Source organism: Poecilia mexicana, unplaced genomic scaffold (assembly GCF_051168715.1).
Source record: "Poecilia mexicana isolate PSO_F unplaced genomic scaffold, ASM5116871v1 scaffold_2, whole genome shotgun sequence".
Taxonomy (NCBI): domain Eukaryota; kingdom Metazoa; phylum Chordata; class Actinopteri; order Cyprinodontiformes; family Poeciliidae; genus Poecilia; species Poecilia mexicana.
Window position 1 is genome coordinate 3,881,755 of NW_028263371.1, and position 25,449 is coordinate 3,907,203.

General features: G+C 38.5%; 3 protein-coding genes across 4 annotated transcripts; 1 reads left to right on the forward strand and 2 right to left on the reverse strand.

Annotated features, from left to right (window-relative positions):
* Nucleotides 1–1,800: 1,800 nt before the first annotated feature.
* gtpbp1l (GTP binding protein 1, like) lies at nucleotides 1,801–16,302 on the reverse strand. 2 transcript variants are annotated; one of them, XM_088009121.1, is made up of 15 exons: nucleotides 16,218–16,302; nucleotides 15,759–15,931; nucleotides 15,369–15,480; nucleotides 13,389–13,569; nucleotides 10,845–11,028; nucleotides 10,485–10,649; nucleotides 10,237–10,360; nucleotides 9,071–9,185; nucleotides 8,510–8,654; nucleotides 7,101–7,283; nucleotides 6,779–6,914; nucleotides 6,511–6,689; nucleotides 6,250–6,390; nucleotides 5,479–5,529; nucleotides 1,801–3,452 (listed from the first exon to the last, which is right to left on the reverse strand). In XM_088009121.1, the coding sequence occupies exons 2-15, from the start codon at nucleotides 15,927–15,929 to the stop codon at nucleotides 3,315–3,317; spliced, it is 2,025 nt and encodes a 674-aa protein (XP_087865247.1). In that variant the 5' UTR covers nucleotides 15,930–15,931; nucleotides 16,218–16,302; the 3' UTR covers nucleotides 1,801–3,314. The 2 variants fall into 2 exon arrangements, with proteins under 2 accessions (XP_087865247.1, XP_014850744.1); XM_014995258.2 differs by lacking the exon at nucleotides 5,479–5,529 and having other exon boundaries at nucleotides 1,801–3,428.
* Nucleotides 16,303–18,212: 1,910 nt separating this feature from the next.
* lgals2b (galectin 2b) lies at nucleotides 18,213–22,199 on the forward strand. Its single transcript, XM_014995262.2, has 4 exons — nucleotides 18,213–18,308; nucleotides 20,035–20,108; nucleotides 20,282–20,453; nucleotides 21,653–22,199. The coding sequence occupies exons 1-4, from the start codon at nucleotides 18,249–18,251 to the stop codon at nucleotides 21,797–21,799; spliced, it is 453 nt and encodes a 150-aa protein (XP_014850748.2). The 5' UTR covers nucleotides 18,213–18,248; the 3' UTR covers nucleotides 21,800–22,199.
* Nucleotides 22,200–23,525: 1,326 nt separating this feature from the next.
* Nucleotides 23,526–24,662, reverse strand: uts2r4 (urotensin-2 receptor 4). The gene has a single exon (XM_014995261.2). The coding sequence runs from the start codon at nucleotides 24,660–24,662 to the stop codon at nucleotides 23,595–23,597; it is 1,068 nt and encodes a 355-aa protein (XP_014850747.1). The 3' UTR covers nucleotides 23,526–23,594.
* Nucleotides 24,663–25,449: the final 787 nt, after the last annotated feature.

A 25,449-nucleotide genomic window follows, 5' to 3' on the forward strand; every position in this document is an offset into this window, starting at 1 on the left:
TAGCCTTGATTGGCATGCCCCCGGCTTCCTGTGGGACTGCCGTGTCATTTGGGGAAAACAAAGAGGAAGGATATTCATTAGGAGTCGAATATGAATCACAGTCACGGCGTTCTGGTTCATAAATATTACTCTATCCTCCTTTGTTTGGCAGAGAACACAAAACATTTGCCAGCACGTATTTAATATGTCTTGGTTTTACTTGTTTGGGATTTTAAAGGTTTATTACTTACAGTGTACACTTAGGATTTCAATTTACCTAGAGTGCATTCATGTCAAAAATAAAATGAAAAGTTATTCAGTCATGCACAATTAATAATTTAGAGGGCATTTGATTACTTAAATAAAAGTGATGGCCATAGATTTTGATGGTGGGTCATTTTTTTTCTTTGTTTTGCGATTTCTATATCAACGAATAATAAGATAAGTTTCAAGACACTATATCTCCAATTACACCAAATATATTTTAGAATTTCATATCTACAGCTTAACTACAACAGAGTAAACTCTGGATATTACTTTGGACCCAGATCCTCAGATATGATTACTCATTTTTAATCTCAACAGGGCTTCATGCTTCAGCTTATCCAACTGCTTTGAGAACATCTCGACATCATTAAGATCTGGGGAGTTTCCAGGCCACTGATGCAAAATGTCACTCTTTAGAAGCCTACTTTTTTATTTTGCCCTGTGATAGTGTGCTGCCAAGCTAAAACTTACATGATGTCGGGATTGTTTGAAGAAGTTGCTTCTTTTCTTCCATTATTTATTACTGCGTTAATCTAGATCAACGAGATCACTTCTTTGGACAAGAAGCAACTACAAACTAAACTGTTGCGGGATACATTTCCTTCACCGCTGGGCATGGGATGGTATGATAACCGTAGCAGGTATAAAAATATCACGGTTTTACGGTACACAAAGGACAGAAATCACAACTATGAGTGCGTGTACAGGAAATGCGCGTTTAGTTAGAGAAGTCTTCAGGTAAAGCTACCGAAAAACTCGGTTCTTAAAATTAATCAAATGCTCAACGTAACAACTCCAAAACAGTCATTCAGATAAGTGAGTGTAACATGGTGATATTTCTTTAATTGATGCTAGAAGCTAATGGCATTTCGTTAATTTCGAGATAAACTTTAGCTTACCTTGTTGAATTTAGCAAGACGCCGCAGTGAGATGTGTCCCCTCCTCTGGTTGCCACTATCTGTAAGCAGTTTTACACGTAGGGCAACCTTCTCCCTTCAAGTTGCCATTTGTCTAATTAACGGCGATTTCATATAGCAGACTTTGTTCTTTGAGACAGGGTGCGCGCGGGAGGATTCGGCGGGATTTGCAAAGCTAGTAGCTAGCAAAGAAGCGCGAGGGCAGGACTGATGGTACTGCAGAGACCGGAAGTAAATAAATAAAAAACGCTTGTCCCGTCATACCATAGGAACGGTATGACGGAAAATTTCAGTGGTTTTGAAACCGTAATTTTTAATATGGCGGTATCCTTGAAAAAGAGGATTGAGAACAACCAAATATGGGTCAAAAGATGATCAGTATTACACAGGTTCAACTTTGCTCAGGTGTTTTAAAAGCAATCAGTTATATTGTTAAAGATCATAAGTAAGAATATTAACAATAAAAACTCAGCAAATATATTTTTAAAAAGTACATCAGTGTAATAGGCTTTTTAGTTCTTCATTTTCTTGATGAAAATATAGAAATTATTTTTTTAACCACTAGGAATATGAATAGTTTAGATTTACTGTTCAAAGATTAAATCACATAACTGATTTAAGAGTATGAAACAGTCAGTTTTCTATAGCAAATTTATTTAAAAGGGTTTACATAAAAATGGCACCACTTAAATTAAACTGCTTTTTTTTCCTTTTACACAACCACCATATTTGTATATAAATAGACAAAAAGATTTGAAAACTCATTTCATGCAGTCCACCATCAAATATGGGTAGTATGTAAAATCTTCTGGTTGCACAACATTTACTGTTTTTGAAACAATGTGGAGAAAATGGCAAAATGTGTAGACACAAAGACACTAAAATTAACTTAACTAGAGAGTCTTTATGGTTTCTAAGCAAAAAAAATAGGGTTTGTCTATGATTTAAAATCTGCAAAGGAAAATATGAACAATAAAACCAAAATCTTATTACTGAAGAGAAATATTTAATCTTGTATGTCACCATTTAACAAATCCTCTTTCTGAAGTCAGAAAATGGCTGCTTCTTGCTCATTTGTGTGGACTCCAAAATAAAAAAAGAGCAGCTACGATTTGGTGACTTAAATATGTTCTTCCTTGGCATCTGATGTGCGTTGTTGAGTCGTTACAGTGAGACTTCTGGACCTATGAGTTATCATCATAGATCAATAACAGCTGGATGGCTGCAGTTCTCAACATGGTTATCATGGGTTCGATTTCTGGTCTTCCCCTTCTCTAACCACCCAGCTTCCTGTCTATTTACTGTTCAATAGAGGCCACTAGTGCCAAAAACATCTTAAGGAATATAATCAAATAAAAGACTACAGGAAAACAAAAACTAACAGTTTGAATCTAGTTAACATTTCTTTAATGTTAACTGAAACAAAATTAAATTGTAAAGACTAAACGTATTAGACTGCAAAAGAAACTGAGGAAATGAGATAAATTGGTTTTTCTATTAGAGGATCAAACCTCAGCAAGATTGATTTTTTTTAATGGAGAGAAATTTCTTCATTTACAAACGTGTCATGTGATTAAAAATGCAACAAAAGCTATAATTTTCAGGCATCTTCTTTTCAATTCCCAAAACACTGCCAAAAATCAACACTATTTTCTCACACCAAGAACATCTTAAGCAGGGATTTTTTAAAACCAGCTAACATCATTGATAGGGTGAACTAATAAAGCAACTCCATTTATTGAGTCAGAGATCTACGGCCAACCATCCACACGCCGTTAAGGCAACGGCAAAACCAAAAATGACTTCCAAACAACCGAAAATGTAGTGCCTGCCCAAATTTACTTGTTCGATGCTACCTTTGTTCCATCCAAAAGGAACGATGAGGGCAGCTTACAGTAATAGAAAAGAAAAGTTTTGCAGACTGGAGGCTGGGCAAAAAAAAAAAAAAAAAAAAAAAAAAGATGCCTCTGGTGGAAGTTTTGACAAATTACAAATATGGTGAATGTTGCAATGCACAAATGCAAACATGTTTTTAACTTGACACCACCTTTCACAGCCTGTCGAGAATTACACCTTCTATTGTAGAAATAACAGATGGGGAGCCAATGTTTTTAAGAGAACCGGATGATGAGGCAGGAAAGCTTCAGCCTTTCAGGATAAGCCTGCTGCTCCTGTGGGCATCGCTGAAGACATGGCTGAGGTATTTTGACCTTTCCCTCGATGTCTCTGACCCCCTCGCCGACGGCCTCCGCCTCCCGATTTCAGCTGCAGACAGACATCAACACCACGCTGGATGTTAGGAGAAATCAGGTGAATCTGGTTGGTGTTAATGGGAGAATGCAATTCTGGGAAGTTGTGACCACAGCTCAAAAAAAAAAAGAAAACAAAGGTTAAGAGAAAATTATGACGGCAAGAAAAACGTATGGGATTAGATTGATTCAGGGTGTTTGAAGTCCAGGAAGTTTCTACGTTAAACCTGCTGACGTCGGTTGATGTCCGTTCTGCTCGTGCCAACGTTTGCAGTTGGAGTTGGGATTCATTTTCATACCAAAAATAAGTATTGAGTGCTGCATATTTTTAAAGTAGAGATGTCAGCTTAAATTAGAATCTACTTAAAATCAAAAACACAATTTTTTTAGACAGCTACATAAAATTATGATAAAAAAATAGGATGTTCTGTTTAATAAGCTGCAATGGTGTTTAGTCTATCTAGATGTAAATGTCAAAATAGCAATAAATAAATGTCATTGCATAATTGTAAGTGTAATAATCAATACATTACTTTAGGAAGAATTATTTATGTTTAAAATTATGTTTTAAGTTCTCTGTTTTATGACTACGCAAAGTTATTAACCTTGTTCCTGAAAGACATGCTTCCTCTACATCAGCTGGAGTCAAGAGTGACCAAGCTTTCTGACGTCAAGTTTCTCTGCAACTGTTAGTGTGCGTGGGTTGTGAACGCAACATGAAAAAGACAGCACGAGTGTGTGCAGTCTGTGGCATTTCTCCACTTCTCAAGAGAGGAATCTGCCTATGAAAAAGAATTTGTTAGCCTCAGATGCTGTGTGTGAGGTGTAGCAGCCAGTTGCTATATGCTAGCTGATATGTATAATATATAAGAAACTGGCACAGTGTTTTAAAGAGGAAGATTCCTCGGTACGGATAAAGACGAAGCGTCTCGCTCGGGGGACCCGTTGTCAGTCAAAACTTATTACTCACTAAGCTACTGCTGTCTGAAGACTCACTAATAATCCAGCTACGCAGAGACAGGATGGCAGTCCTCTGGGTTCTGTTGGCAATTTGATTGACACAAAAGGTGTACTGTCTAGTCGTGTCACACTTTTACCATTAACATAGACACAGATGCCTTGTTGCTCACAGATGTGCTCCTATGGGGAATCCACTAGGCATGCTCAGGTGGCTAATGGTAGCTATTAAAAAAAAAAAAAGGCAAATATCATCTTAATTAAAGCTCAGCTTAAATATCTGATTTTACTTTTCAAAAGGAAAGGTAACATAGACAAAACTCCAATATTAGAAACATTTTATAGTTATGCACAAATAGTGTAAGAACCAATTAAATTTTGCTACTGTTATTAATTTTGCAGAGTCCAGATATTCAGGTCAGGTAGTAGCAACCCACAAACAAACTGCTGAAAGATGCAGTGTGTGTGTGTGTGTGTGTGTGTGTATAAGTATATATATATATATATATATATATATATATATATATATATATATATATATATATATATATATAAATCATTGATAAATTAGACTTGCATAGTGAGAAGGCAGAGGAGCTTGATTTTTTTCCACAGATTATCTCTCATGTTATAGTTTTGACAAATATGTAAAAAACTTTTTTTTTTTACATATTTGTATGCAACATTATAATGCTACATACTGCAGCTTTAGTAGAAGAAATTTAAACCTTAGTGTCGTAATGTAGAAATGTGTGCTCTGCCTCTTTCGGCTCCCAAATGGAGGTTAAAGTTTAATTGGAGACTTCTGTGCAAGTCTAATTTATCATTTCAAAAAGGTGTGCTTATCACAAATGACTTGTTTTCATGGTTTTTTATTGAAACAAAAATGATTTAAAAACAGTCACTATTCTTCAACATTTTTATTGAACAGTTAGTTTATTGGGGGGAGAGGGGGTATATAATAATGTTATTCTGCCTTCATCTTTGTGGTCTCTCAATGTTTTTGAGAACTGCTTGATGCTGCATTGTCTTTCAATTTTTGTTGATTTGTTCACTTTTTCTGTGTACCACTTTAAGTCATTGCTTTCAGAGCCCGCCCCCGTCTTTACCTTGTTTTCTTTGTTGTCGTCTCTACATAGAGCATCTTCCTCTGCCACTGTCTAACGCAGCATGTTAAGACAGCGAGAGTGAGAAGAGCAGGACAACGATGCAGTTAAAGCACAGAAAATGAGTGGCAGAAATGAAGGGAGGAAAAAAATTGAAATGAAATCACAGTTAATGATAAGGGAGGGTATGTGTAAGTAAAGACAGATGTAGAGTACAATGATGGCCAATGGAGGTCAAAACAAAACATGTATGCCAACCAAGAAGGATGGGAGGGAAGGAAGTGTAGAAGAAACAGAAAAGCACAACAAATTAGCAGGAAAGATTTGAAAAGGTCAAAATACACACAAAAAAAAGCTTCAAATGCAATTTTGAAAAGCCATCAACAGTCAATTTATGTTTCTTGAAACACAAAGTTCAAGGCAAATAAACTGTGACAACAGCAGCAATACTCTTCTGAGTGGAAGAGGTCACTGACAAAAAAGGACGACTGTTTTCAGGATTCAGTGGACCCCCGTCTTTTGGCGGTTCAGTAATCACAGATTCTCACATTCGGTCATTTTTCTGTGGAACATAACTCCAAATCACTTGTTGAAAATCAGTGTACTTTTAATTTGAAGAATTTTCTTTAACACCGGAATGACAAAAAAAAAAAAAAAACATGCCTCACCAACTTTCTTATTGAGAAATGTTTGTTGCAAGTGAAGTAGTGTGAGACCGTCTGGCTCGTGTCCTTCTATAAAACACCCAGATGAAGCCGGGCACTGATGACTCACCGATGCCAGAGTTGGACTTAGCGGTCGGGCTGTTGACCCCGCGTCTTCACTCCCTGACGTTCCCTCTCTGGAAGACTTCCTACTGACCTGACACTTGGCCTGCTGGGCTTTGGCAGCTTGTGTGCTCACCGACTGGAGGAGCTGGGAACACGGCTGGTTAGTTAGTTCTATTTGCTAAACGCGTAGCTATTATTAACGAGCAGGGACTACTTTGTTTACTGGTGTAAACTGAAACAAATGGACAGCCACGAGGCCCATTACCTTGGTGATGGTGCCAACGGCTTTGGTGCGACCTTCCCTGAACACGAGCTTCTGATCACAGTGCAGATACTCGGGTGTCTTAATGAAGCGAAAATGGACTGAAGCCTTGTCCCCTGTCCTTAGGCAGTCTTTATTCATGGTCAGGATCGTGGCGGTCTGTCTGATGCTGCCACAGTGGACTACGAGATGCAAAGTCAATAACACGTTTACTTGGACAAGCAGGTTTTATGCAAGAGAAAAGGCTTGTGTCCATACTGCTTCAACTCACCCATGGCCTGGTACCTTGGAGATATTGTGGTTGGATGGTGAAGCACCAAGATCTCAGCCTCAAACTCCCAGGTAGCCTGAGGCATTAGCTTTGGAGAGACCATCACCATTCCTTTCCTGATTGACGACCTCTTAATCTGAAGACATGAATGGAGGGTGGAAACAAAACCAAATATCACTAAAGATAAAACGAAAAGGTGATTTTTGATGCAGAACAACTACAAAAAATCTAAAACCTAGCTTAAGTCGTTACAAAATGACTTTTTCAGAGGTGACATTTCATACACTCCCCTCGATAAAGGTCTAAATGTTTCCCTGCTGACCTTCTTCAGAGCAAAGGATGCAGTCTGTCCACCGTGGACCTCCCTGACGGGCATCCTTTTGCGGTGGATGGACTTCACTGCGATGGGGATGAAGGTACCGAGCGGGTCTGGGCCTAAGAGTAACGTGTCATTGAGTCGTATCAATCCGCGCAGCGTCGTACCAGAAACCACCGTACCCACACCCTGCCAAAGAAGAAGATCGACATGAGATCAGGAGCCGAACTAGGCCTCGTCACTCCCAGAACACTCTGATTGGCCAAGTGCTTCATAGCTTCGTCGGTGCTAAACTAAAGGGAGTATTTAGCACTTTTTAAAATAAAGTCTCAGCAATTTTTCATTCATAAACCTCAAAATCTAGGGCCATCAAACCTGAGTAGGACTGAAGAGAGATTTGCTCAAATAGCTAAAGATTTATGAAACTTTTATTTTATACGGTTGAAAATAGAAGTTTACATACAACAATTAAGACATGATACTTTTTAACGTCCAAACCAAAGGCAATGCTACCAAATACTGAGGAGATGTATGGAAGTTTCTAATTTTCAAGACATTAATTAATAAATCTGACATATTTTCTCATTATTTAGATATTAGGCAAATATAAATAATTTTGGTAATTCTAACTAACCTAAAGCAAGATTTCATCTGATTTCACTTCAGACAGCAAGAGAAAAGGTGAGTCTTTTATTTAGTGAATATAAACTTCTTGCCTATCTGTAGGTGAAAACACGACAAAAAAGTAGCGTATTCAAGTCACGGTTGCCATTGGCAACAACTTAAAAATACACAAACTTAATAAGCACAGTATGTATACGAGCAAAACTTGGATCCTTGTGGATTCGTCGATGCCTTAATCCATTTCTGGAAAAAAAAAAGGTGGAGTCTTACTTTCACTAAAACTAAAACATTGTTTCATACTTATTGGAAAGCATTGATTCTACAAAAAAACCCATCAGCCTTTATTATTAACAAGGACATTAATATAAGGTTCATGAGGACGCTTCACTTTCTTCATAGATTTTTTTCTCTAAAAGCATGTAACACTATAATTTTTATTTTAGCTATGAGTGCCCACCCAAGCAGAATGTTACTGCTTTTAAATTCTGCTTAGATGGTTAAAAAAAGAGAGAGAGACAAAATACCCTGTGCACAAACACACACACACAGAGTGCATTCATGCAATTCAGAGTTTTATTTGTTTTCTACATGACACTGTGGGTGGCATACATCAGAACTGACATCAGCAGTCACCTGTGGCAACAAAGTGTCCAAACAGAGTTTCTAAATTGGTTCAGCTTTAATGTTTGGACCTCTCTCTGGCCCCTCGCTGTAAATCACTTTTCGAACTTTTAAAGACCTCTCACAGCGGGCAGCCGAGTGTGCAGCCGAGCGGTCAGCGAATGCCTTACCGGTACAGAGTACGTGTCGTCAATTTGGAACTCTGCGGGCTCGTCGTTGTTGAAAGTGGTCCTCGGGGAGAGCAGGTTCAGGAACATCTTCAGCAGGTCCATGTTCTCCCCCGTCACGTTGGAGATTTGGAAAATGGGACACATCCTTAAAAAGACGAGAGAAGCTCAGTGGTGAGTATATTTAAAAAGTCTGACCTAACGATTCCAATTTGTTTTGTCTGAAAAGTCACCCAGTTTAATGACAAAGTCGCTCAGTTAGCAACGGTGGGGTGAGGATCGTCAACCACGCATGTAGATCAGTCACCATAAGTTTTTCTGGATGATAAATCATCCCAGAAGTTATTATTACAATAAACGATGAAATTGTTGGTTTGAGACCGTTTTTAAGTAATATAATGATAATACAATAATAACGCAAGTGCTCCTTCTCAACGTTCACTAAAGTTTAATTTCTAACAAACATTTGACTTTTGAACTGGGAGACATTTTAAAAATCCAAAATACATAAACAAAAACAACAAATAATGATGGGTAATCATCATTACTCCTCTGGAAGCTTACCTCTCTGAACTAAAGTTGGAGGCGGTGACGACGACGTCATCCTTGTTCTGGACCAGAACCGGTATTTTCCTGCAGCCTGGGGACTTTAATAATCTTTGTAGTAATTTTAGTGTTTCTGTCGCAACAAAAAAGAAAATTAAAAACAAGTGTTTTTACAAAGTGTGCAAACATCACAGACCAAAAATAACAGACTTCAGGACCAGGAAGCAGGAAGCGGTTTAATGATGCCAACATGTTATCCACTGTGACAGGTCAGATTTCTGACTCTTCTATTCCATAATTTTTCTCACACAAACCTCTTTTGTGTTACGTTGAAACCTCCCCTGGTTCTGCTGGTTTAACTGGTTTACTTCTAGAGTAAGTTTTGTACCTGCTGATTACAATTAATTATGAAACTATGAAATCATTTAAAAGCCGAGAAGAATTTAAAACGTAGATATAGATCAGGGATCTGCAACCTGTGGCTCCGGGACCACAAGTGGCTCTTTGCAACTTCCACAAAGGCTCAAGCTGATATATCTAAATACAGCTTTAATTTTAACAAATTTATATTTTTATCCATTGTTAATGGAATAACGTCATTGAAATTCCACAACATTGACTCCAAAAATAGCGTTGACATATATTTTATCTATTTTTTTGTCATTAGCTTGAAAATGTGCTTTTTTTTTTAAATATAATTTTCCACAAATATCAACATCCTACAGCAGAAAATGTATTTATCCTCTTTTTCACAAGGTTTTGTGTTTTTGTTTATTTGAAAACCTCAAAAAAGAAATAAAAATGTTAGTTCTTTAATAATAACACATTTATTTTAGTAGATATTTCATCAAAAATTAAAAGCTGCCTTCTATCAAAGGCTATGTAACAGTTGTGACTCTAAATGAGCCTCTTAGCTGGACTGAAGGCAAAAACGATGAATATTGTGGAATTACAGGTTATTTCTTTTTTCAAATTACATTAGACTTGAGCAGTGATGTCAGTGATTCCAAAGAACACAAAGCTTTTAAATCATAAGTATGAATGGAAGCAAGGCGATGGATAACCTGATGGACGTTTACCAATAACAATGACATTTTGTTAACACTGAATCTAACCAAAAAGTGCATAAAATGGAACTTGCATCTCTGGCTTTATCATGAATGCATCCTGCAGCGTCTCCTTACCTTGCAAGATGTTAGCTGGACACATATCTATCTTTGTAACAACTACAAACACCGGCACATTCAGGGCCAACGCCAGGCCGAGATGCTCCTTCGTCATGCCAACTATGCCGGCGTTGCTGCCCACCTGTGAAAAAATGTGAAACCACAACAACAACAATAAAAAAAATGAGGTAAGATACACTGTCACTTTCTTTCAAACAATAGCAAAAGCTAAAAAAATGATTAAAAAACAGAAACACAAGAGTCACCATAAGCATGCAGAAGTCTGGCAGGTGGCCTGTCATCCCAAACACGGTGGTTTTCAGGTACTTCTCATGGCCGGCCAGGTCAATAAAGGTGATGACCTTTGAGGATTTCTCACAGATCTTGGTCCAGTCCAAGCCTCCGCCGTGGCTGTCTGGCTTGTTGACCACCTAAAGTAACAGAGGGACACAGAAGATACAAACATTAACTTTTTAGTTTTTTTTAAATCAATTTCTTTACATTGGATATGTTGGAACAAAGGTGCTCTTAATATATGTATATTTTTTTTCTTCTTTTTTTGCTAAATAATGAAAACCAAAGTATGCCAATGACCCAAACATCAGGCCTGTCCTCCCACGGCTCACCTGACCCTCCTGGTCGAAGCCCAGGATGTCGTTGCCCACGCTGCTGGTCCTGCCGCTCTCCATTTCGTGCTTGTGTCTGAAGAGCTTCTGGCGGGCAAAGCCTCGGCCGTTGTCCAGCTCGCCATGGGTCAGCACACCGAGCAGGGTGCTCTTCCCAGCATCCACATTGCCAACAACTGCAACTCTATAGAGACAAGATGACAGAAAGTCAAGGGTAGGTAATTAAAATTTCTGCTCTGGATAATGTCTACTGGGATATTGTATACATATTTGATCATTTAAAAACTCTCTAAATGTGAAGTCTTCACTTATTTATTGGTCCAGTACTCAATTGGTTCCCAGCTTATCTAAAGAACAGGTAACTTTTCACAGGAACAGGCATTTAATCACATGTGGGGTACCACAAGGTTCAATCCTTGGGCCCCTCCTAATTTAATATCTACAAGCTCCCATTAGCTCAGTTTATAATAAGAAATAAGATTAGTTACCATAACTCACAGATGATATACAGCTCTACATTACAATGTCACCAGGTGACTCTGAACAGCTAGAAACTAGTGACCAGACCCGAAATCTGAGGGGAGTGATGGACTTAGACCTGAACCTTAGGAGACACACAAAGATGGTTACAAAGTCGGCCTTCAATCATCTGAGGATTAGAGGACTAGTGTCTCAGCAAAATCTAGAGAAACTCATACATCTTTAGTCGAATTGATTACTGCAACAGTGTCATCAAATGTCAGGAAATTTGATCAACATATTTGATGTACATTAGCTTAAAGATTTTGATGACGGCATATAACAGAGTGTAACGTTTACTGCTGATTTCATAATTGGTGAAAAGCACTTTGAACTGTGTTGTTGCTGAAATGTGCTATACAAATAAACTTGAACTGACTTTATTCTATTTTTTTTTTCAAAGACATTGTAACAGTGAGTGGATGTGAATGAACACACATCACCATCCCCTTTAACACAGCATCTAAAGGCTAAATTGAATGAATTTCTTGAATAACAATATATTTTCTCTTTTGGGCACAAGAATGAAAACAAGAGAAGAAAGAAATAAAAATCAAAATGAAACAAGAGCTAGCAGCTGGCAGCCAGGTACACCAGGCTGACATACATTACTAACAGGCTTTGTGCTGTAATAACCTCATCTGTTAGTGCCACCGTATTTAGCATTAGGGGTTTTATGTGCTGGTATAACTGCAGTGGAAATGTGCTCACACTATAATCAGATAAAAAGTAAAAAAATATATAAAGTTATTATATTTCTCAATGTTCAAATATCAGCCAATCTAAGGGAAGAGTTATTAGTGGGCATTTAGGAAAGAGACAAAACAGATCTGAAAATAAATGTAGTAGAGTACTCCATCAGGTCAGTAGTCAGTGCAAAATGACATAGTATTCCTGTCATTACAATCACAACAATGTGAATTAAGGCTGGACAATAAATCAATAACAATATATATCACAATAAAGACAAGATCAATATCAATAAATAGTACATGTGATCAAATGTTCAACCAATTCACTGAATTCTGATTCAGAACCGCACAGAATTCTGGGGGATGTAGGCAGAGGAAAGACTTTAGCTGCTCAACCTTGAGCTAAGCAAGGCTGGTGGCAACCTGACAGGTTGGTTGCCTAGCAACAACCCATCAGGTAACTCGTGCAGAGGCGGTTTCAGGTTTTGCTGCTTAAAAAAAACAAAACAAAAAAACAACGGTGTAGAACAAAGGAAGGAAATGGAGAACAGGTTGAGAGGAAGCTGTGGGTAAAACAGGATAGGTGACGTAACCAGTTTGGTGACATTTCAGATATTTAAAAACAAAAATAACTAATCAGTAACGATTGGTAAAGACTGATGTGAAACCTTTATGTTGTGGTGAGTTTTTCAACCCAAATATCAATGTGGGAGTGAATAAGTTTGTCTTCTTTCCACTCCTTTTCAAGTTAAATACATTCTTCTTTACGCCTTAATAAAATATATTACTGTATTTATTTGTGTATAAGTGGGTGTATGTTTTCTTTGTTCCTTTTTTTAATATGTATCACTTTCTTTTATGTGGCTCAAAAAAATAAAGCAGTAACAACCTAACTGCCTCGTATCTGGTTGAATGAAGGTCGTCATAGCAGCTCATTAGTTTGAGTTGAACAACATTTTGCTTTTGAGATGAAATGACTCCACTCCACCCATCCCAACCATCATGGAGGTAAGAGGTTAACGTTCACTGAGAGACTGCCACAGATGCCCCAGCACTCTCCTTCACATGGTTTAAATGCCACAGACACACTGAAACCCATCAAAAACTCTCAAAAGCACAAAGAGAACATCCGAACTGAACACAAAAAGGCTCCGGCCCAGGAGGAAACTGTGTCAAAGTCATGAATATTTCACAAAAGCTTTTCGTCTGCAGTAGCAGATGGAAAAAAGTAACACATTCAGAACAAACTTTACAACGTCTGGACGAATCTTCCTCGACCTCATCACCAATTTATATTACTAGGCCTGTTCCTGGAATCCAGAATAATTCACACCTCACTTCCAGGAAATCCTGCTCCCCGACTCGCCGGCGGATGAGGTAGTCCCGAATCTTCCCGCCGCTTTCCGTCCTCTCCCTCAGCAGGATCAGGTCAGCCTCGATCTGCTCGCACAGCGACCGCACCGTGGCCACCGACGCCTCCATGTCCTTCTCATCCAGACCGTAATCGCCTCCATCTGCACAGAAAACGACGAGACGGCGCTTACTGGACAGCGGGACTGAAGCAGTGACAGTCCTGTGAGAGGGCAGAGCTCAACTGAAAGACGTAAAACGTATAAAATGGTGGAACAAAAGATTTATGGGGATGTCAGCATAGAAATTTGAAAACTTCAATTACCGTGACCCTAAACCACCCCCTGAAACGACTTAATTATAGCGTATTACCTTCAAACAAAGAAAGAAAACCAACCATTTTGTTTAACGCTGCAAAAACAAAATTTGACCAAGTATTTTTGTTCTACTTTCTTGTGCAAATATCTCAGTACACTTTAAACAAGTCAAAAATAACTTAGAAGTAACTCTTCAGAATGACAGGAGCTTCTTGTAAGTCAATAATTCCTTAATATTTATGGAAAAGTACAAGGGGAAAAAAGTCTTGTTATAAGTGAAATAATCTTTCAGAGCAACTAGTACAATTTTATCAATATCAAGAAATTGTTTGCTTAAGCCAAACTCCTAAATCTAACGCTAAAGCTACTTGTAAATTAGTTTTGTCTTACTTCAAGTGTACTACTTTATTTGCACAATAAACTCGACTAAAAACACTTGGTGAAATTGTGTGTTTTTGAAAGTGTAGATACTAAAGAGGTGCGTTCACTTCAATAGAACATTTTTCCAAGAAAGAGTCGGATCAACGTCCATCTTGCTTTATGCAGCTGTGACGTACTGCTGTCCAATACCCTGAGAGATGAAGACATTTACTCAGGTCAGCTGGTAATCTGGGCAGAATAGGAGCCGTGAACAACCACATGTGTTTTCCTGAACAAGCGGCAGTCACTCTGCAAAGCACTGACAAACGAAACCCTTTTACATACGCGCTACAGGCCCCGCCCCAGAATGCCACATAGGTCAGGCATGCTGCTGTAACGGGCAAAAAGAAGTCTGGCTGCCAACAAAAGGCTCTCGTGTGTGTGTGTGTGCGTGTGTGCGTGTGTGTGTGTGTGTGTGTGTGTGTGTGTGTGTGTGTGTGGAACAGAGGGAGTTTTAGAGTGAAAGCCAAACACCAAACAGATCGGATGAACCATGTTACTGTCAAATTGGGGCTTTTGCTATGTTTGCATATAGATAACTTTTACTTGCTGATTTATGTAAATCCCGACAACACGTGCTGCATTGTACGCTCACATTTGAGAAAAGTAGTAGAGACGCCCCAATTACAATCACTAGATATTAGAGAATTTTACATTCATGGACTCTGATTGGTGACTGGGAGGTCAGATACCAAAAAATCTGATTTTTTTTTTTTCAACCTACACATCGAAAACCACTTTTAGTCTATAAATTATTAAACCTACAGTTTTAACTACAGTTCACTTTTAAAATTTTGATAAAAATGGGGCGCTGTAGAGAACACACACCATGTGTGTAGGCAACGGGGTTGTCCTCGGTTCGATTCCGGGTCTCGAATCACTGCATGTGTTCACCTTTTCTTATAATTTCTTAATGGGGAGTTGTTCAAAGCTCACTTTAAACTCTTTTCAAAAAAGGATTTGGTCAAATGTTTAAATACGCCACCTAGTCAGCCAACTATGCGCTGGATATTAAATAGGTTAAAATGTAGCCAAAGTCCACAGAGAAAATGTTGAAAGAAAAGGAACAAAAAAAATTACAATAACCAACAGAAAAATCTGCCTAATGTTTTCGTTTTTATTGACTGATACCAGCTGTGTGTTTGCTCTAACAGATAGTAATATCTGTTAGGAAACTGTGGCTCTTATTTGCTTAAATAGAAACTTCATAAATTCATCCGTACTACCTGAGCCCATCCCGACCACATAGATGGTCTCTCCACATCCCTCTTCTATCCGCTCTCTTAGCTGCCGCAGTAATGAATCGTACTGTTCTCCTGTTGGGCTCACAAGAATCAGCTGAAAAATGAGAGACAGCGACAGAAACATCTAATCAGCAAACCACATAAAACATTTGATTCTTTAGGTTCAAAAGTTCCCTAGTTCCCTAATGACTTCATTCAATATCAACAGTTAATGTTTGAATAGATGAAGGGATGTCTTGAAAGTCCGCACTTTCGACTCATGTTTTTTTGGAACATCTGCATTGTGAAGATTTAATATCACTGCTCTGCAATTTATTTGTAAGATATAAGCTTCTTTAATTTTTCCCCCCCGAAGATTATAACGGGGCCCACCTTTTTGCTCAAGTCTAGGTAATCCACAGACTGCCCATTTGTTCCTTCGCCGTCCTCAAAGTCTTCTTCACACGATGGATCATCAGCACATCCCCGGTCCGGTGCGAACATACAAGCTGGTACTATGGACTCTGGTGGTGTTGAGCCTGGACATGTCGCCGCTGATGCCATATCTAAAAGCAAACAGCGTTAAGATAATCAGAATTAGATAATCTTACCCTTAGCTATGCCTGATTGGATATGAATAGTAAAAGTTAGCAAAATGTAAACACAAAAGTTAGGCTGAGTATCATATAGACCTAGCTAACGCTATCCAAAAGCCGAACTTGGAAGTGAGAAAACAACTTTATACTTGATCCAAACAAACGAACATAAACCTTCACATGTCAGTGCTCTTATATTTTTAATTTTGCATTTACAAAAGTAGGCCGTTAATGTGGCAATGAGATCAAAACATACCAGTAAATAAAAGCTAACAGATCGGCTAACTTTGTTGTTTACTCTGTTTGGCTTCGATTTCTGGGCTCACAACGCTTGTCCCGCCCACAACGAAAGCAAACGTAAGGGATTGGCTATATCACATTACGTCATAAAACAAGTAGCCTATGTTGCATTCGAGGAACACGGAAAGAAGAAACTTTTACACTTACACTTTACTCTTAAACTTCTTTATTAAAAGTTAAACATATGAACACGTGCTTATATCTTCGAATAAACGCCTTGTAACATGAATCCCATTTTAATTGTCACTTGAAGATATTACATTAATTATTTTGAAATTAATTAAAGACTAAATATATGGTCTTGATATTGAAATTACTATCAAAAAACGCAACTTCCAAATTCATTCAAAATTGAAGATTCTTCAAATAAAGTTAGCATGCTTTACGTTAAAAATGTCACAACAACTCCTTTAGAAAAACAAAGAACTAAACCAGGAAATATCTGGAAAAAAATGTTTCGTTTTGGGGACATTAATCATTCAGTATCTAGCAAATTTAGAAGCAAATGAATGCAATAAATGCAACAAGAGGCACAAACCGCGCCCACTTGAGTGGGCGTCACCTCGAAACTAAAATTATATATCCCTAAAACTCAAGTCCATGACACGTAGACAGTACTACATGGTACAATATGTTACAATGATGTACCATATTGACAATACACAATAAGTAAATAAATTAAATCATGTAAATTATTATGGTCATTGCCCAGTTTTAAAGGACGAATCCGTTTCAGTGCAATTCAAAAGCATAGCGCTGACAATAAAATATTACGTTTTATTGTCTTTTACTGCTACTGAAGTTGTTCTAAGGCCAATCAGGGATGTCAACTTCCGAGTGAAGCTTGGAGTGAGACCGGGGTCCAGATGGTGCAAGTCATAAAAAGCATTGTCATCAGGGTTATTGCACTGACATATATTTTTTATTAAATATGAACGAAATCAACATGATAAGAAATTGATTTTAAGTTGACAGCTTGACAAGTTAGCTAAATGATGGGCTAATCACATTTTATTTTATTCTATAGCTTACTTATCAAGTTATAGTTCACCTTATAGGTATTGTTTTATTTATTTTTTATTATTTTTTTTTAGCTTCATAGATATACACATCATGGTATAATTAACTTTCACAAATATTGTATTAATTAACTTTTATTAATTTATAATTTTATTATTTTCATAATTTATCAGATGAGAATAATAAATTATGAAAATAGAAAATATTCGCAAACACAGTAACAATTATACATAATATTGGCGCTCTTAGCTCCTGGTTTGTTTATGGGAAATAATAATCTCCAGTGAGCAAACGTTGAAGCCATCTTGCTTCTTTGATGATCATTTGCTAAGAGTAATTTCAGACTCATTTAAAACAATGCCATGGCAAAATTGTTGTTATAAAGTGATTTCAGCAAACACAGGCAAACATTGCATTTTGGCACTTACAAACAGTACATCTACAGCTTTCTTTCAACAAAATAAAATGTTTTATTGTTTTTTTGTTTTAAGTGAGGGGGCGGGGGGAGTCCATCCATCCATCCATTTTCTACACACCCTTGTCCCTTAATGGGGTCGGGAGGGTTACTGGTGCCTATCTCCAGCTAACGTTCCGGGCGAGAGGCGGGGTCACCCTGGACTCACCCTGGACAAGTCGGCAGTCTGTCGCAGAGAAGGGGTCGGGGGGTCGGGGGTGAGGGGGTGTTCTCGTTTAAGTCCAGGGACTTTGATTATTTTTTAGTGAAGTTTATCTTGGCAGAGAGAGTGAGATGTAAAGAAAAGTTTAACTTCAGAATGCTGAGAGTTGGCAACCCTGGGAGAATGTATCCCAAAAGGCGAATCAATGCATCTCATAAAACTTACTTACACGTGCCGTGCCTAAAACATTCATACTCTTTGAACTTGCACAGTAATAGCAAATGTAACTACTACTCCACATCCGATTGGCTCCTTCCTTCCCCCGCAACGTCACGAGGACGACATAAAGCATGAACCAGCAAGCAGAACTTTCTCACTCGAGGGACAAGCCTCTGAAGACCGCCAAGATGGTGAGTAGTGTGAACAGCTTCATTCATGGCCAGAGCTAAATCAAGACCTTTTCATTGTCCGTCCTTTTGACTAACCTGGTCGAAAACATTCTGTCATAATCTATTTTTACCCACCAATTTTTTATTATATTTAACTGCGTTTCATTTTGTTTATCGTCAAGCCGAGTAAATGTAACTTTTTCTCTGTAAAGTTTTGAAATCAGGTCAAATTTCACCAATTGAATTGATCAGAGGTCGGCACAAAAAAAATTGATTGAATTACTTCTGCGATGTTCTCTTTGTGGTCAGGTGTGTGTAATTTGGCAAAATGACGGAGGACAAATTTATTCATGCACCGTTTAAAAAAAACTGCAAAATATTCGGTAAACGCAACCACTGACCACAGCATTTTCCCAGATGACAGATTTATTCAATTGACTATGTATACTCAAACATTGTTTTTATAAAAAGTTGATTTACATTAATTTAGTCTTTAATTTTTTTAATATGCAGGTGAAATTCTTGAAAGAGGAACATTAAGTTATTTTCAGATGTTTGACCTGTCTAAAATGCACAGGAAGACTCAATTTTCATTTTTTATCATATATTCAATTTAATGAGGACCGAGTGGCGATAATATGGCCACTTGGTTATATCGTCAGTAAAGTGCACCACATTGCATTTTTACACGTTATAACTTCAAATGTGTCCAGAGAGGGAAAGATGTGTAATCTTGTAGATCTAAATAATTAACCGCCACACAGGGATCAATAAAATCCAGTCCACTGACTATTTTTCCAGCACCTTCTGTGTCAAGTCAATGATAAACCAAACTTATCTGGCTGGGAGTTTGGGGGTTGTATAAAGAGAGACGACTGTAGGTGTGGCGATATAAGTGGGGGCCAGAATGTTGAAGTTCACGTTTAAACTATGCGTTCAGCACATAGATAGGAAGCACAAATGTGAATGGGATTTATAGCTTAATTAACAAGATAAACAACTTCGCAGAACTGAAGGAAAATCTCTGGAAAGTCAGGGAGACTTTCTCAAAGCACAAGCCTGGAATAAGAAACGGCTCATTTGCTTTTAAATAAATAAATAAAATTTAAATTTTCTGTCCTTGCACACGGCAGTATATATGAATTTATAGATATATCTGCAACATCGACTGCAGATTATAGGATTTGGTGAGTTGTTAGGTGTGTGTGTGTGTGTATAGGGGGGTCCTTTTATGATTTTGCTACATCAACATGATGTCCACACATCTTTGAATAAATAGAGTACCTTCCTCTTTTGACTCTCTTTTACAACTGTGCATTGTTTTAAGCCTGGTTGATCATCAACTCCCGAGATAAGAAAAGCTTCTCATTACTGATCTGAATTTAACGAGACTCTCTCACACACACACACACGCACACACACATACACACACACACACACACACACACACACACACACACACACACACACACACACACACACACAAAATGCTATACAAACTATCATCACTATCATCATGAAATGATATGTCACACAACCATCATTTACCTGGTGGTGACATAAAACTGCTTATGAATGCATCTACTTCTCTTACAAAGCAACTTTTTTGTGTGAAGAATTACACTTTCCCCTAAATATTAAATATTAAATTTTTTAAATTAGTTTTTCTTTTTTTAATCTGTGTTAAGTATGAATTCAGTGTTTGCCCTGGTAAACTACATTCACACAACCGTAAATCTTTTAACAGAAAGTCCAGGACATGTCATTCAAGGTAGGGCAGGAGTTTAAAGTCCGAGTCAAACCCAACGATGACTGCGCAAGGTATGCATATGCTTCTTTTTTTTCTAAAGCACAACAATGTCTAACTGCTTTGAAATGTAGATTTCAGTTAAATTTTCATCAAGAGGAAGTAGCGCGATGGAATACAAGTTCATGGCGTCATGCTTCTTCCCATTTCTTTGCCCTCTTCTTACCTTGTCCTGCTTCCGCCACAGCTTTGCACTCAACATCGGCCATGATTCCGAGAACATCGCGATGCACTTCAACCCCCGCTTCGACGCCGCGGGAGACCAGAACACCATCGTCTGCAATTCCAAGTCCGGGGGGAGCTGGGGTGAAGAGGAACGAGACATGAACTTCCCCTTTGTGCGTGGAGAGGAGTGCAAGGTGTGTTCGTGGAATCAGTTTTGCAAAAGATACAGCAATGCAAGTTTTCCTTTCCAAAGTGAAACATTAAACTTAGACACACACAAACTTCAAAAACAAAATCTTACCAAGTATTTTTGATCTAGTTTCTAGATCAGTACACTTGAAACAAGAAAAAAACTAACTTGCATGTAACTTTTTAGCAAGATGTAGGAGTTTGTTCTAAGTGAATAATTCCTTGATATTTATGAAAAAGTATCAGTTCCACTGGCAGATTATTTCACTTATAACGTGACAATTTCCCATGTTGTGAGTGAAATAATTTGCCAGTGGAGCTGGTGTTTCTTCATCAATTTCAAATAATTATTGACTTGAAACAAGATCCTATATCTTGCCGAATTACTTGTAAGTTATTTTTGTCCTGTTTCAAGTATAACCAATTATTTGCACTAGAAACGAGGCCAAAAATAAGATTTAGTATTTTTGCAGTGTAAAGATATTAAAAAATCCTTAGTGTAGGAGGTAAAATTTCTAGTCATCAACAGAACACAAAGATCACGTTAATTCAGAGACTATGAAGCTAAATTAAGAAAACAAACGTTTACATTTAAACAGAACATATAGGTCATTAATTGTTTATTCTACTTTATTGAATATTTAGTGAACTGATTTGTGAAAATTGTAATTCCAGTGCATATCCAAAAACAGATTCCTAGTTGTTGCGTGTATATGGAACAAAATTTATAAAGTCTCAGCTTCATCAGCTTCAATAGACCTTAATATAATAACTTATAGAATAACAGATGATTGAATAAGACAAATGAGACATAGTCTTTAAACACGATTACAGAAACATTCAGTATTTCCACACAATGAAGCTGAACTTTGATTCTTTTTTTTTTCATCATTTCTTTTTTTTATTGGTATAATGACCCAAAATTATTCCTGCATCTCACTTTACTCAATTATTAAATAATTGGAAAAATTTATTTCAGTCATTATGATTATTATTGCACATTTCTACAGGTGGGTGTACGGTCTAGTTTGGAGCACTGATCTGTAGGTAATCATAAAGGAGAATATGGGGCCATAAAACTAACAATCTGTATTGTTATTGGACAATAATAATTCTTTAACACATGTTCTTTAGTGTTTCTGCTGATTTTTAACCGAGAACTAATGCATGTGCTTCCCTTCTTTTCTTTTCTTACGTTTGGCAGTTTTACATCAACTTCAACATGGAGCAGTTTTACATCAAACTTCCCGACGGCAGCATGATGAACTTCCCCAACCGTCTGGGAGACGTCAAGTACAAGTTCTTCGACGTCACTGGCGACGCAAGGATCGTGGGGATCAAGATCCAGTAGAGGATGAACTCCTCTCAACATCTTCTGATCTGCCGGTTGGAGAAATGATCCGTTTCAGAGTCGCTGAGTTCGGCCGGTGTACTTCCGATTGCTTGCTGAGAAACAACTGTGTTGCAATGACGAGAAAAGGTCTGCAGATGGCGCCAGATCATATCTTATTTCACCGCTTTCCCCCGTACGGCTCGTCAGTAAATAGCCTGGTTTCTTCAATAAAAGCTAAAGGACAAGTTTGCTTCACTTAAAATTTTAATGTACACTCATAATTAAAACAAATTATTACAGGTTATGTAATCACAATTGTACACAAAGTTCACAGGATATCTGACATATTTACAATGTAAAGGCAGATAAATTTGCTGGCAACCCTGAAAGAAATGCGTAATAAAAACCCTGCTCAATAGCATAATCTCTACTGATATTGATTAGACAGCTGCCAACGTTAGCTGTCGACATAAAAAAAAAAAAAGTAAAAATAGCAGAAAATTGAGAATTGAGTTTCATTTCATTTTGTGTCATCTTTAGAAAAAAATCATAATTTGGGAAAAGATACACAGTGAAGTGTGACACCTGGTAATGTGAAAGAAGGGACAAGTGTTAGATGAAGCACTCTGTCAGAAACAATTTGCAGCAGGACTCAAAAAAAGCTCTGTAGAGAAGCTGAGGAATGTGACACGATTTAACCACATTCCCTGCAAGGACAGGAAACCTCATGTACAAGCTAAGAACTTTGCTTAACACAGTTTTCACCAATTTAGAGACATGAAAAGGAAAAAGTTGTAACCCTCTGATTAGAATCAAAACAAGACTAAAATATTTTCATCAAACAAATTCAATATTAGGATTTGTAATGGTGTTTTCCTTCAGAGGAACAACAGTTTGACATTATGCCACCAAACATCCACATCTGCTGGGCTATCCAAAAATGTACCAGCATTTTCCATCACAGGCATCTTAGGACAAATTTATTTACAAATGTGGCTTAACTTGATGGCAGATTTTCTCCAGATACACACAGAACATTTTGTTCAAAGAAAAAGAAGAAAAAAAAGTACTGCAACCTTCTTTTTGAAAGTCTACGGAGCCTCCTAAGGGACATGGGAAATTACCACACAAAAGAATTGCATTACCTTGCAATAAATATTGTGTTTTCTCACAATAAATTAGCAAATACACCCTGGTCAAGTTTATATACAGTCAATTTAAAATTGCACCTGCACATTTAAGGAGCCTCAGTGAAAAGGTGTTTATATATTCTTAACTCTTTGGTGCAAAAAACTATTTGAAAATTGATCTATTACTCCATGTTCAGTTTTTGCTTGTGTAGGGTTGAGATAGGTCTGCACATGAAAATGACCCTTTATTGGCCATTCAGCCTACCAACAATAAAAAAACAATTAAGACTCTCAGATGACTTTATTACCCTGTGAAAATAACTCAAAAATAGTCCAAGTTTGGATATATTCTCCCCTCCCCGCCTTCTTTCCTTCGTACTGAAAGTTTCTGTTTATGTCTTAGAAGGGATGGGAAGCCCAAAAAATCCCCCATATCTTTACAGGGGCTCTGTAAGAGTCAGACCTCTTTACATACTTCACACCAGTTTTTTTTGTCTTGAACAATTATAAAAACTGAGTTGGTGACCGAAACTACTTGGGTAACTCCAACTGGAACAATGGAGAGTAAACATGCCTTCAAAGTGTCCATGTGCAATCGAACAATGCCTCTTTGTCCAGCTTCATATTGTCAATCATGGCCGATGAATTGAGAACTTTCCATTGCTTGAATGCACGGTGATCCATTAGAGTTCCTGAAGAGGTGTTGTCACAGCCGTCCCAAGATCAGCCTTGCTTGATCCCCCAGACGGACCTTTCTGAGCCAAATAATCTTTGTAGTTTCGGGTCAAGAGAGTGTAAAGAAAAGGATTGATGCAGCTGTTCCCATAGGTAAGACATGTGACAAAGAAATTGATGTAATTGTGAGCAGCTGCAGACAAAGCTTTGAGGGAATCAGGGGAGAAAAGTTTAGCTAGCTGCCATCCCCAAAACGGTAGGAAACACGCCCAATAGGCTATTATGATACTTAATATCATTGCTAGCACTTTTTGTTTGAGTCCTGTCCTCTGGGCTGAGCGGCTGCTACCCCCTAAGCTAGCCTGCACTGTCCAGTAGCGCCATGCTAGCCCAGCATACAGTCCAACTATTATCAGTCCAGGGACTAAGACACTTGTAAAAAACAGTACTGTAAGGTAAGCCTTGAAAGCTTCAGGCGTCCAGGTGGGGTAGCAGATTCTCTTCCCGAAGCCATACGCAGTAGGCTTGGCCTCCCTGAGCTGTATCATCACCATCATGGGAAGCGTTAGAGTGAACGCCAACCCCCAGATAACTCCTGCGGCGAGTCGTCGGTTCTGAGACGAGGATCTGTGGGCACTGAAGGGCTTGGCAACGGCACGGTAACGTTCTAAGCTCATCGCAACCAAAATGAAGACACTGGCATGCATGGTGAGGAGATCGAGACTCAGGAGGATGCGGCAGCCCGCCTCGCCGAACAGCCAGTCGTGGGCAAAGTAAGTGCAGACAACAAAGGGGATGGTGGAGAGGTAGAGCAGGTCGGCCAGGGCCAAGTTGACGATGTAGACGTACATGGAACCCGTCCGGCACAAAGCGGCTGAGCGCGTTACGGCGAGCGTGTAAATGTTGCCCGCCAGTCCTACGGCGCACATGACCAAAAGCGTGGCACCGAGCAGGGACGTCACCCACAGACCTCCACTGGCTCCAGCAGCACCAAACAGAGAGGTTCCATCTCCAGACCCCGGGGTCAGACCAGGTCCCGTCTCAGAAGCGATGGTGGCATTGAGGGTGCGGTTCATTGCAGATTTCTGACTTTATGAGAACATGTTCTAATCAATCCAAGTGCAAATCAAGCACTCTTGACAGCTTAGGGTGTTTGAGACTAGTTAAACCTGACCAAAGAGGAAACAGAAAATAATGACAATAAGTGTTACAGAAAAGACAGTACTGTACAGAGCAGATTTAAATTCAATACTCACATAACCTGAGTCTGAAAATTGCTGGCTCCTTCCAGTGTTTGTTGCCCAGTTTCTTCCAATTTATTTATGCTTGCAATCGTGGGATTTCAAAGACAAATAATAAGCAACGTTCTCACTTGCAGACAGCAGGGATCCCTCCCGCTGGGTCTGGGTTAAAGTAGATCCAACATGAGATTTTTGTGAGCAGTAGGGAAGTCTCAGCCCGTCAAATGGACAAACTGTGCTTCAAGCCTTTGATGGCGAGTACTGAGCTGATTTTGAGAGGACTCCAGTTGCTAATATCTCAGGAGCAGTTTCTACAACAGAGGAGAAAAAAGAGCCCTTCTCCACTTTTACATAATTTGTAATTCTAATAACTCCCACTCGTTTAACTTTTCTTGAAGGCACCAAGTTAGGTTATACGAGCAATCGTCTTGCATCCATTCAGAGTCAAAACTTGTCTCATGTCCCTCTAGGCTTCTTTGCCGATGTTGCCATTCAAGACATCGAGGTAAAAATCCTTCATTTCCATATAACCCATGATGATTTCCTGCTGGTCTTGTTTATCTACTTGGTTTCCCGTGGTGGAAGACGAACCATCCGTTTCTCCTCGGCTCCGAAAATCCAG